The sequence below is a fragment of the Papaver somniferum genome, chromosome 6 (assembly GCF_003573695.1).
Source record: "Papaver somniferum cultivar HN1 chromosome 6, ASM357369v1, whole genome shotgun sequence".
Taxonomy (NCBI): domain Eukaryota; kingdom Viridiplantae; phylum Streptophyta; class Magnoliopsida; order Ranunculales; family Papaveraceae; genus Papaver; species Papaver somniferum.
Genome location: NC_039363.1, coordinates 78,541,691 through 78,555,379, shown reverse-complemented (window position 1 = coordinate 78,555,379; position 13,689 = coordinate 78,541,691). Strand labels below are relative to the sequence as shown.

The 13,689-nt window shown below is 38.7% G+C and overlaps 1 protein-coding gene across 1 annotated transcript; it reads right to left on the bottom strand.

The window, feature by feature from the left end:
- Nucleotides 1–43: 43 nt before the first annotated feature.
- On the bottom strand, nucleotides 44–4,224 carry LOC113288078. The gene is made up of 12 exons (XM_026537018.1): nucleotides 4,071–4,224; nucleotides 3,064–3,125; nucleotides 2,595–2,666; nucleotides 2,413–2,494; nucleotides 2,112–2,182; nucleotides 1,900–2,001; nucleotides 1,639–1,728; nucleotides 1,134–1,208; nucleotides 1,003–1,035; nucleotides 821–901; nucleotides 628–690; nucleotides 44–544 (listed from the first exon to the last, which is right to left on the bottom strand). Exons 1-12 carry the CDS (start codon nucleotides 4,123–4,125, stop codon nucleotides 365–367), a joined length of 966 nt encoding a protein of 321 aa, XP_026392803.1. The 5' UTR covers nucleotides 4,126–4,224; the 3' UTR covers nucleotides 44–364.
- Nucleotides 4,225–13,689: the final 9,465 nt, after the last annotated feature.

The following is a 13,689-nucleotide window of genomic DNA, read 5'->3' as shown; positions in this document are numbered from 1 at the left end:
TAATCGGATAGCAGGGAGGACAAAATCTAGAATTGAGATCTACTTGACAAGTATCATCTTTATTATATCAAAATATTGAACAATTAGTATCACTATTTTAATGGTGAAATACCAATTGACATTCACAAAAGAAATACATCTAGAACCAGGCCAACTGCACCTTAAATGGCCGCAGCATTAGGGGGTTCTCCAAACAATATAATCAATCATGGGGAAGGTAATCAAGGACATAACAACTCGATATTCAAATCCATCAACCAGTCACAACTTGGTGGTGATGGCCATGTCTATGAAATATAGTCTACTGAACAAGTATAAAGGGGATATATGAAAGCCCAACAAAACAGCCAGAGTGATGATGTACTCATAGGTCGAGCATTCCCCTTGACAAAGAGATACCCATTGGATACGTCCTGTGTATTCTTGTTTTTGAAACTGTATCCGCTCTAATGGGCATGTCTTTGGAGTCGTTCTGTGTAATTGAGTTGATCTTGGAGTTATCTGCTTGCAGCACGTCATCGATTTCACTAAAGAACTGAAGTCCCTGAACAAACAACATACCAAGAATTTTCATCAATGGACCACAAATTATGAAGATATATATATTGGGAAGAGAAATAATAGTACCTTAGGTGATTTGTCCTCAATGGACATCACGGATCGATTTGGTAAGAGATTTCCCCTAATATTCTGCCACATTAAAATAAAGAAGAAATGAAAAGAAATAGGAATCTATACGAAGGAGATCAAATAGTAGGAAATTAGTCTTGACAACTCAAAAAGGAGCCTGCCATCAAGTGAGACTACATCAAATTCTGACCTGAATCCCAGCAGGAGTGAGACCATTTTTACTGCTATCAGCCATTTGGCATAGATACCAGAGACCTGAGTTGGTGACATCCTGCGCAGCATAGAAGAAACACACACAAACCAATTTTATAAAAAGTTAACTTAGTGTAACGTGTAACGGCGCGTAATCGAGAAAGATAACTGAAACCTAACCTGTTTGTTTTCAAGAAGTTCCAGCTTCCCTTCCTGTAAAGAGGAAAAACTACATCATAATTCATGAAAATTCGCAGTAAGTAATCTTAGTCCAAAATTTATGCATCCTCAACAATAGTTGACTAAGTTACCATTCCAGCAACCATCTTGAAGATTGTATCGAGATCACATCCAATTTGAGAAAGACTAGATGTAACTTCAGTGACCTGCATACAAATAGATAGCAGATGAATAGACATGATAATTTAACATATATGAAGTGGACATATCAACGGAAGGAAACATGTTAATATGCATTTTGACCCCCAAATCGAAGGAAATTATGTGACTCTACGTACTAGTTCAGTTGCAAAATCTTTCTCACAGTGATGGTACACATTTTATTTTCTAGGGTTCTATATTCGTAAACTACCTTCATAATCAACGGATGCGAGGTGGGAAACAGTCACTATCTAAGAAACACAGACAAACCCATTCGTAAAATAAAATACTCCAAAGACGAGAAAATGGACATGGGGAATGGGGAACAAGACACGTTGACCGTTTAGATGAAGTGTCCCTACTTTTCGGTCTATTAGTTATGCAACACTAATGAGATCATATTACCAGTTCAAGATCAGGTATCATGAAACCTACCTCATTCATGATAAGTTTGGACATTTCCTTCTGCTCCTCTACCTTCCCATCCAATATCTCAAGCTTCTGAGATAGATGCCTCTTTGTTGCCTGCAAAAAGTTAATCAAAAAAACGAGTTCATCAATCGAAAAGTAGAAGCATGATTGATGTTGCCGACCAACTACATCCGCAAAAAAAGTATCTGAAGAAGGATTCTGTTGAACGCAATAAAATGAGCACGAAAAGATTATCATAATTTGATTTTTTAACTACTAACGCACAGCCAATGCTCCAGATACTTGCTCTAACTGTTTTGACACACTTGAAACTGCACTAGCCATATTTTGCTTTGTGACATACATAACATCAGAAAATGACAACCCCTGCGTGAACAGTGAAAAGAACAGTTTGAATAACATAGAAAAAAAATTCCTAAAATTCAGACTTTACAAACAATACTCAATTAAATAAAATGACTTATATAGAACCTTGCCTTCCACCACATATAACAATATCCCATTGCACCAATTGCAGCAGCTGGTACCAAGTAAGATGCAATACCCCCTGTGCCAACAAGAGAAACACATCAAATTTATTTCCGTCAGTTACTATAGTACCTATAGTGCATAGAGCTGGCATATTTTAAATTCCCGTTCCTATACAGGATGGGAGCAACTTTACATTAGACACAATCCAGTATGAATACCCCAGAAACTGTCTGAACATGAGATTTCCAAGGGTCTCCCTTTAAACCAAACAAATAAGTGCATTTACCTATGTATCATTGTACGTACCGCTGGAATCCGAATTTCCATTAAAAATGGAAACAGGCCTGGATAATGTCAACTCCCTGATCTCTTCTGCCAATTTCCGAACCTAGGAGATAAGAAAACGAATCAAAATCTTATTAACAAACCCAATGCATGAAGATAAATAACAAAGGTGAAAAAAATTTATGACCAACATAATTACATGCCTGGGATGCAAGAAGAACAGCGTCATATCTTCCAGGTACGAATTCAACTTCATTCACATTCTTCACTACCTCCTGAGAAAGGCAAAAGCGTGCTCCTTATTACCTTAAACATGAATCTAAAGTAACTGTATATGTAACAGGCATTCCCGTTCCCATCAAACTCATAAGTCAACAACTTATAAGTCATAGCTACGCTATCAGCCTTAAGCCCAAAAGGTAAAGCAACGAATCTTTGACCACATGAAGAAGGCCAAAATTCAACAAGCTAGAGCTAAAGATTATATTTTATATGTACATATGTATATTACTTTATGTACCAAACGCTTCTTGTAAAATAATTATGGGTCGGGCAAAGTTGCTAAGTTTTTTGCTGAGATGAGTAATTTCATGTTGTTCCTGGTCATGACAGAATAGAACTGTACTGACAAATAATCTCACAAACTACACGGCACAGCAAATATTTAAGTACCTGAAGCTGTGCAATCACATCAGACAACCGACCACTCCTTAAAATAACTGAGCCTGTCAAACCTGCATAATAAAAGATAGAGAACATAAGCATTAGATGTCAAAAGTATGCACTTCACATCACTAGGAACAGGAAATTAGTAATAACCACAACTACAAGTCTACAACAGAACCCTTCAGATATCCTCGTCAACAAGAGGATCTTAAGGAGACGATATCAGCTACACCCGAATCTCAACACGAATAACTGTTTATTCTTGAATTGGTTTCGCTCTAAAATAAAAAGGTAATAGAAGATCTTTTAAGATAGGAGTGAAATTTTTTTTAAATAAAAAACACTGTTCAGATAAAACTGGGAGGATACAAATGCTTAAAATTAATGAAATATGCATTGATACAGACAAGACAACAGAAGACAACTGAGTAACCCATTGGTTTTACAAAGATGCTACACCAATGATTAAATTCTGTACTAGAGAAAGTACCAATAGCACTAGATCGTTTAGCAAATATGTGATGATCGATTGAGTAAGTTGAAAATGAAGAATTTAAGTACAAATGTTCGGCAACCTGATTTCTTCATCACAGTCCCAATCATCGAAGAGAAATAGAGAATATATAAACTTATATAACCAGTTCAATTGATACTTAGTTAATCAAAACGTCCATGTTTGTTATAGTCACCAAATAACCCTGAAACATAATTCACTTAACTTAAAAAAACAATAAGAACCAAAACACCTCGGGATTTTGTTTTGTCCAAATTAGGTTCTGCAAAATTTTAAATGGGCAATCAGCAAAACCTCCATTTAGAATGACAACCTAATAACTTATGATATTTGAATTCCTAATTGTTCTGATAATTCTCTAAGTTTTGGTATGCTATACAGATATAAAATGAATTGGAATTTAATGAATTACCCCCAAACTTTCAATCCAGAATCAAAATTCAAGATCACAATTTTAGATTAACAAATAAAGATGCTGATATTTAATAGGGAAACTGACCTGCCCCGACGAGAATTAGGGCTTTAGAAGTTGAAACGCCAGCTTGCATCGCCATCTTTTTCTTCGCGCTTTTTCAGAGTGTAATCTTCTACGGCTTTTTGCAACCGAGAGGAGTTAGGACCTGGGAACTTAGGAGAAGAACCATTAAGGGCTTGTTTGTTTTCGCCCAACTAAACGTGTAGCAAAAGTAACCAAACAGTCTTCTAAATTTTAGGGATCTAGAAATGGGAAACCTATGAACCCGAACCGAACCGAACCAAACTGATTAGCAGAAACCGAACCGAACTATTTACTAGTGATTTGATTTTGGTTTTAAAAAATTAAAAACTGAGGTTAGTGGTTTCGGTTTTGACTTGATGTCAAACTGAACTGATAAACTAATGGAAAACCGATGACTATCAACCGTTCATGTAATTTGCCGACATGTGGGGAGGCTTTCTATACGATAAGAAATTTTATGTTTGGCACACACAGAAAATGTCCCACGGAAATAAAATTGGTTTTTTTTTCTCACGATTTCATGAAATTAAGTTTGAATTTGGGATAGTCAATCAAATTGATTAGAAATTTCACCCAATTACCATCAAAGAAACACATTACCAATTCGAAGTTCATCAAATAATTCATTAAACCGATCAGAATCGATCAATTTCAACGTCGTTTTCATTCAAAATAGAAATAAGAAGAAATCATCAAATTTAAATGTTCGTTTGAAGGAGTTAATCAAAATGAAATATACTTTATTCAATACAAAGGGAACGTAATAGTCTCGGTTTCAATTATTAACCTGGTCCATTCGATTCGAATTTCTTTTTATACTAGGGAAATCAATTTTTATTGGAAAAACAGAGTACTGAACTATCTCATATTCTCATCTCTTAAGAAAACGATGGGTGTATGATTTCATTCTTCTATGGAGATAGAAACAAACCTTCGTCTTCTAACAATATTACAAATTTATCCCTTGTCGCATCACTCTTCATTCTTCCCTTACTCTTTTTTTCCCTCGGCAGTCTTCCCCTACCTTTCTCATCAGAACACATCAAATCAAGTTAGGATGTTAAATCAGGCACAAAAATACTTAAACTTATTAGAACTGAAACAATTACAAGTCCTGGATTCATTGAATTCAGCCTCGAAATTTAATTACAGCAAAAACACAGTTGATTACTGATATATATTAAAAAAAAAACGAGCAAGATGAAGGAGTTGTGAGTCGGGTTACTGCAGCCAACTCACTGACCTGACTAAGAATTGGTTGATAACTTAGTGACGACTAGGTTACGGCTCAGTAATTTCTCCATTAACACCTTTATCTGAATCATTTCCATTATTCTAATTTTTGAGATTCCTTACATCTTGGAACAAACCTAAGTCAGCGGTTACCAATCATTTTCTCTCATTCTTCGTCAATCCAAGAATCAAAATCACGAACATTTATAGTTGAAAAAAAGAAAAACTTTTTCAATGTTCAGTGCTGAATGAAACTCAAGTACGTAATCTAAACTTCTTCTTTTATGCTCTCTTATGCCAACTAATGAACACTAACTATAAAAGAAAGAAACCACGAAACAAGTGAATCACTTTCTCAACCTTGAAGTCATCTGATTATATTCACTATCCAACACCCTTGATTTGAAGTTGTAGATGGTGAAATTTGGATAAGGAACAAAAGTATCATTTCAAGACCGTAGACAAAATTCAACTCTCACGGGAGAGATTAATCTCTTGGTCCTCAAGGCACTCATAGCCACAATTTCTAGTATACGTCTCCACGAGACACTACTAATCGTGATGCCGTGTCTCCTAGCGCATATACTCGAAGAGATACTGTTGGTCACGTAGGTTCTGTAGAGCGTAAAACGTCCCCAGTAGACTTATGAACCAGAACTATTAGAGCATTGCTCGGTCGAACTAGCATGTGTTGCTATCTCAAACATGTTTGTCAATGTTAGTGATCAAAACTACAATTCTTGATTTCTAGTCTACTATAGCTAAGTCTCGGACTAGGATAGAAAGTTTAGTTGAGATCAAGGACTTCATGGCGATTCATCATACAAGAAGAAGAACTGCTCAAGGAACCGGTGGAACTTCTCGACAAAAAGGTATGTGAAGACTTGAACTTATTTGTCACTCAAAATTCTATCTACTCTATCTCCTACTTCTTGAGACAAAAAGTCGTATGTTATATATAGACTTAAATTATAAACATTTGGTATTTTGAGCCGAGTATACCTCACCTATCTATATCTCGAAATATATGTTGGTAAGCGTTTCGCTTCGACCATGTTTATCTTTACCTAGTGACGAAAGTCATGATATGTTTCAATCACTTTGAAAAATGCTTTGACGAGAAATGGTGTAACAACTATATAACGTCTTCTAAGAATGTTTCAATGGTTGGAATGAGAGTTTAGATTACATAACTGTAGATGGTGGATTTTCGACAGAGGCTAAAATCGTAAAACCATAATTGTAGTACTCCTGATCCAGCAATCAGATGAGTATTTGAGACTCATGTCTCTCGTCGAAAGCATGAAAGCTCATGCCAAAAAATCTCTGATTGAGAATGCTGTCTCTCAGAGTATATGTAGATGTGTAGTCTCTCAGCTGAGACAACGACACATCTCATGAATACTGAGAAATTTCGGTGATTACTTCTATATAGAATCGAAAGATTGGACGACTCCTGGACAACTTGCCTGCTAGTATAGAGAAATAACGTCTTCAAGATGCAAAAAGGTTTTCCCTGACTATATAAAGGAGATATGACGTTTAAACAAGCTCATATTTCTCAATTCTCAGATAATTAATGCTCCTAGACAGCATGCCTGCTAGCATAGAGCTATCAATTAATTATCTCTAATCGTTAACTGAATATTCAGCAATATTCTACGATTCTTCGTAATATTTCGTCACTTCAATTTGTGGTTCTTCCCAGCAGAATTCCGCGGGTTAGTGATAAATGTTCAACGAACGTGCATCTGAGCTACCTTCGAGTAAGCCCCGACCAAAAGGATGCAAGTGTACTCAACAATAATGCACTAACGAGCACCTGAACACACGAACGAGCATCTCAAAATACGACGGGACGATAAACCTATGCAAAATAGGAAAGAAAATAATAAATAATAAAATATTAATAAAGACGCTGGGGGACTTAGCCCACCGGCCGCCCAGTGGCAGGTCCGGAAGAGTGTATAAAAATGATGCAATGGAAACGCGGGCCTACAGTAATACCGCAAGTGCACGGTCGTCAGTTGTAGCTCGTGCAAGTACGGGTCGATCCACAGAGATCGGGTGTGTTTCGGAAGTGTTTTAGCTAAATTGGGTTCCTAGTTTTGCTTTGGGCTTAGAAGCCCTTTGGAAGTGTTGGGCTTAATGTACTATTGGGTTTGAATGCCCTTTGAATGGATTGGGCTTAATGAGTTTGGGCTTTGGCTTGAAACAACTGGGCTTTGGTTAAGCCCACAGGTTGACTGAATTGGGCTTGGCTATTTGAACTAGGCCTTTGGTCTTAACTATGGAATGGGCCTTAGTGAACTGTGGCTAAGCCTTTAGGGAGGAGGCAGCAGTGGAGCTGCAGGGAGGCAGCTGCAGCAGCAACAGAAGGGCAACTGCAAGGGGGGCAACAGCAACAACAGCTGCAATGGAAGTGGTAGCAGTAGTAGCAACTGCACAACAGAAGAGCAGCTCAGGAGAAGCAAGAGCTGCACAGCAAAGTGGAAACAACAGCAGCTCTGCATAGGAGAAGCAGCAGCAGTGCTGCAGGGCAGCAGAAGAAGAGATGCACAGCAGTGCAGCAGCAACAGCAGGATGTACCAGAAATGGCAAGAAAACAGCAACAAAAGCAATACAAGGCCAAAAACAATGGAACAAAGTAAAGGAATGACAAACATCAACAGATCATTGAACAAAAGTAAAACACAACAAGACTGAACCAAGGCCTAAGGCCAAGGGCAGAGATATGAAGATAACAGTAAATGGAAGAAAGAAAATAAGTGAAGTGAATATGAAAACAGTGAGAACAAGAGGATGATCACTAAGATTTTGAATCCACTACCAGCCTAAGGAACATTCTAATCACAGCTAAGGTAATTACCTAAGTACTAATTGTCTGTTTAGAGCACAACTAGTCAGAGGGTTCATAATAGCATTTTAAGCATGAGCTGTACATGATAACACAAGGGAATTCTAACTACAATGCATACATGATATGCACTGTGAAAGCAGGATGTTTGACATGTGTTGATTAGGAAACTTCCTTATGGTTTATATGATTTCATCTAATCTTAGCAATTGACTTAGAGCATGATAGGCAGGAACATGATAGAATAGATAGATGCAAAACATCACAGGAACAAACATCATACACATAACACAACAAGGTATTGCACTGACATAAACACAACAGGAACACAACATGAACAGCAGAAAAATTATCATTAACAGAACTTGGTTCTGGATACACTGGCTAATCCAGGCATTAACACTAACAGTGAACAAGGAGAAAAATATGCAAATGGTTAAAATTGAAAGTGAAATTAAAATCAAACCTAACCCAATTAGGGGGAAACTTGGCTAGTCCAAGAACAGTTTTTACATCTCACATCACTTCCCTTTTATAGCTTACAAAATATCCAAATTTTCAGAAACCCTAAATTGGAAACCCTAATTTTTAAATTGGAAATTAAACTCACTCTCTGATGCAAATAGCCTCGACCCATGCTTGTACTTCTCCTCCTCTGCTAATCCTTTACTCGAACGCTGCTCCAATTTCCTTCTTCTCTCCACTGTGAAACCCTAGCTATGTTTGTCTTCTTGGTAGCATCAAAAATTAATGCTAAGAACAAGACAGACACGACTAGGGAAGAGGTAGGTGATGGTGGTGGCGTCCTTGTGGTCGTGGTGGAGATGGAGACGGCGGAGCAGACATGGCAGGGTCTGCCATGGTCGGGGGAAGAGAAGAAATTTGGGGGAAATGAGTTTTGGGGAAGAAGAAGGTGGGTGTTTGTTTTGGGTCGATGGGTTTGATGCTTAGGGTGTTGAGCGGGTTCATCAAACTTTGATGTTTGGCGAGCTGAGATGTTGGATCATTGGATCTGAGTGGAATCGAACGGATAGATGGAAGGATGTGTGAAGCGACCGTCGGATTCTGAGGTGCAACGAAGTTAACGGCACCAGATGGAGTTAGGTACTGTAGTGTAAGGAGGAATCATCGGGAGTTGATGCACAGGCATAGGATCGACCGTTGGATTCAACTACCATCTAATCTGAAGGCTTGGAATTTCAGCGCTGTGGTGCTTGGCAGAGACTTCCGATTTTGATGATCTATGAAGGAGCGACCGTCGGATGCTCCTGAGAACTGATCTGATGGCTGAGAACGGAGGCGCTTTTGTGTGTAGAAAATGAGGTTGTGCGCACCATTCTTCGCGGCTTCCTTGCGTAATTTCTCCCGGCTTTTCACTACTTTTCTGCTCTTTTCGCTCCGCGACTCATCCGAACTTTATTTATTACCTAAAAATGCAAAATTAATTAATAAAAATATTTATTCTTGAAAACAATGAAAATACAGAATATGGGATAAAATGTAGAATTAATGCGCAAAAGATGAGTTAAATGCCAACAAAAAGGGATAAATATATACAATATTTGGCACTCATCAAATACCCCCAAACCTGAATTTTACTTGTCCTCAAGTAAAAACAAGACTAAGGAAATCCTAACTATACCACTGTCGCTGGTCTCTCGAATGCATTTAGCGTATGCACTAAGCCTTTTAAACCACTAAGTGTCCCTAGTGGACGAGTTGAAGTCTCGTGAAGGTTTACCAGAGGTGTGCCTACAAAACCTAAGGACAAAATATGAGCTCAGATTCCATCAAATGTGACATGTGCAAAACAGTTAAGCTCACAGCAAAATGGAGATGTCAATCTAGCTATCAAGGCACAATCCTAGCACTGATAACAAATAAGGACATGTGATAAGAGTGTAAAGTGTATCTACACATGTGTAAAGAAAGATCTGAAGTTATGACTACTAATCACCAAGAGATAGTTTCTCAGGCTAAGAACTGAGGTCGAAATCTAGCTAGCTGTCCGGACTTTACGAGAATTGTGAATGAGTTGGAGGTATTTCACAATTACTCGCGTTGTACATCAATGGCATACACCCTCCTTGCTTATTACAAAAGAAACAACAAAAGATGACTATTTACATGACTCTTATTTACATTGACTATTCTCTTTTTATTTTTGGAACAAGAGATGATGGAATTGATAAATACTTGATTTTTTTTTAGTATAGTGGTAAGTATAGTGGTAAGTATTCCCGCCTGTCACGCGGGTGACCCGGGTTCGATCCCCGGCAGCGGCGCCAAAAACTTGTTGGACCCGGAAGAGTGTATAAAAATGATGCGATGAAAACGGGCCTACAGTAATACCGCAAGTGCACGGTCGTCAGTTGTAGCTCGTGCAAGTACGGGTCGATCCACAGAGATCGGGTGTGTTTCGGAAGTGTTTTAGCTAAATTGGGTTCCTAGTTTTGCTTTGGGCTTAGAAGCCCTTTGGAAGTGTTGGGCTTAATGTACTATTGGGTTTGAATGCCCTTTGAATGGATTGGGCTTAATGAGTTTGGGCTTTGGCTTGAAACAACTGGGCTTTGGTTAAGCCCACAGGTTGACTGAATTGGGCTTGGCTATTTGAACTAGGCCTTTGGTCTTAACTATGGAATGGGCCTTAGTGAACTGTGGCTAAGCCTTTAGGGAGGAAGCAGCAGTGGAGCTGCAGGGAGGCAGCTGCAGCAGCAACAGAAGGGCAACTGCAAGGGGGGCAACAGCAACAACAGCTGCAATGGAAGTGGTAGCAGTAGTAGCAACTGCACAACAGAAGAGCAGCTCAGGAGAAGCAAGAGCTGCACAGCAAAGTGGAAACAACAGCAGCTCTGCACAGGAGAAGCAGCAGCAGTGCTGCAGGGCAGCAGAAGAAGAGATGCACAGCAGTGCAGCAGCAACAGCAGGATGTACCAGAAATGGCAAGAAAACAGCAACAAAAGCAATACAAGGCCAAAAACAATGGAACAAAGTAAAGGAATGACAAACATCAACAGATCATTGAACAAAAGTAAAACACAACAAGACTGAACCAAGGCCTAAGGCCAAGGGCAGAGATATGAAGATAACAGTAAATGGAAGAAAGAAAATAAGTGAAGTGAATATGAAAACAGTGAGAACAAGAGGATGATCACTAAGATTTTGAATCCACTACCAGCCTAAGGAACATTCTAATCACAGCTAAGGTAATTACCTAAGTACTAATTGTCTGTTTAGAGCACAACTAGTCAGAGGGTTCATAATAGCATTTTAAGCATGAGCTGTACATGATAACACAAGGGAATTCTAACTACAATGCATACATGATATGCACTGTGAAAGCAGGATGTTTGACATGTGTTGATTAGGAAACTTCCTTATGGTTTATATGATTTCATCTAATCTTAGCAATTGACTTAGAGCATGATAGGCAGGAACATGATAGAATAGATAGATGCACAACATCACAGGAACAAACATCATACACATAACACAACAAGGTATTGCACTGACATAAACACAACAGGAACACAACATGAACAGCAGAAAAATTATCATTAACAGAACTTGGTTCTGGATACACTGGCTAATCCAGGCATTAACACTAACAGTGAACAAGGAGAAAAATATGCAAATGGTTAAAATTGAAAGTGAAATTAAAATCAAACCTAACCCAATTAGGGGGAAACTTGGCTAGTCCAAGAACCGTTTTTACATCTCACATCACTTCCCTTTTATAGCTTACAAAATATCCAAATTTTCAGAAACCCTAAATTGGAAACCCTAATTTTTAAATTGGAAATTAAACTCACTCTCTGATGCAAATAGCCTCGACCCATGCTTGTACTTCTCCTCCTCTGCTAATCCTTTACTCGAACGCTGCTCCAATTTCCTTCTTCTCTCCACTGTGAAACCCTAGCTATGTTTGTCTTCTTGGTAGCATCAAAAATTAATGCTAAGAACAAGACAGACACGACTAGGGAAGAGGTAGGTGATGGTGGTGGCGTCCTTGTGGTCGTGGTGGAGATGGAGACGGCGGAGCAGACATGGCAGGGTCTGCCATGGTCGGGGGAAGAGAAGAAATTTGGGGGAAATGAATTTTGGGGAAGAAGAAGGTGGGTGTTTGTTTTGGGTCGATGGGTTTGATGCTTAGGGTGTTGAGCGGGTTCATCAAACTTTGATGTTTGGCGAGCTGAGATGTTGGATCATTGGATCTGAGTGGAATCGAACGGATAGATGGAAGGATGTGTGAAGCGACCGTCGGATTCTGAGGTGCAACGAAGTTAACGGCACCAGATGGAGTTAGGTACTGTAGTGTAAGGCGGGGATATCAAACTTTGATGAACAGCAAGGGAGCAACCGTTGGATTCAGCTACCATCTAATCTGAAGGCTTGGAATTTCAGCGCTGTGGTGCTTGGCAGAGACATCAGATTTTGATGCTCAGCAAGGAGCGACCGTCGGATGCTTCTGAGAAATTTCATAAAATCATGAAAAATATAATAAAGTTAGGAAAAATGCTATGGGACCGGGCTCATTGGATGGCCAGCCGCCTTGGACATAGCCGGTCCCACACTTCATGATTCCTTCATTTTATTATTATTTTTTCTTCATCTCATGAAGTTTCCTCAGTTTCAGCAAAAACCCTGATTTTGTCATATTTTCTCAAAATGTTGCTCAAACGCACATCAGAAAATATCAAAATTCTCAGGACTGAGACATGGACACTCTGGCGACGTGAGCATGTTACCTTGACCGACCAAGGTTGGCTCTTTGGCTTGTAAGAAGCCAGTCCCGCGCATTTTCACAATTTGACCTAATTTGCGCAATTGCACGTATTTGGGTCCAAAACTCTTCCAAACAACTTGGAATTTCATGGAATGATCATCATACGATCTCGTGACCAACCAGGGATGGTTTTATGACCCCTTGGTAGGTCCCTCATCTCTTCATAATTAATTAGGTTTTATCACCTAAGGCTCAGACGAGCATTATTTTAATAATAAATGATTAAACCAGCATTTGATCATCCTTTCACCAACTCTTCAAGAGACCTTGGTATTTTCTCACTCGAGCATATAGGATCTACATGGTTGATCCATGATCCCATGTAGTCGGTCCATCCTTCACTTTGTGGTTAATTTTCAATGAACCATCAATTGATCGAATTAGGGTTTCGAGTCCAAGGTTCTTAGTTCCAGATTCGAACGCTAATAATTTTATGTTGATCTCATGATAAACATTTTATTAATTATACTCATTCCAGTTGCCAGTATCTTAATTTAATATTTTATCTGGTCACGCTACCAATTATTCGTCAAACGAGCAACATTTTTTCAGATGAGCAATATTTGCTCAAACTAAGGAATATTGGTTCAACTATCAATATTCAACAATTCATCGAATGAGCAATATTTGCTCACCTTAACTATCGACGTTTACTTGATAATTGTACCCCTGTCTCAACAAACATGTTCAATTCATGCGTTTCAGAACATTTTCAAATCATGTTCAACTCAGCAATACATGAA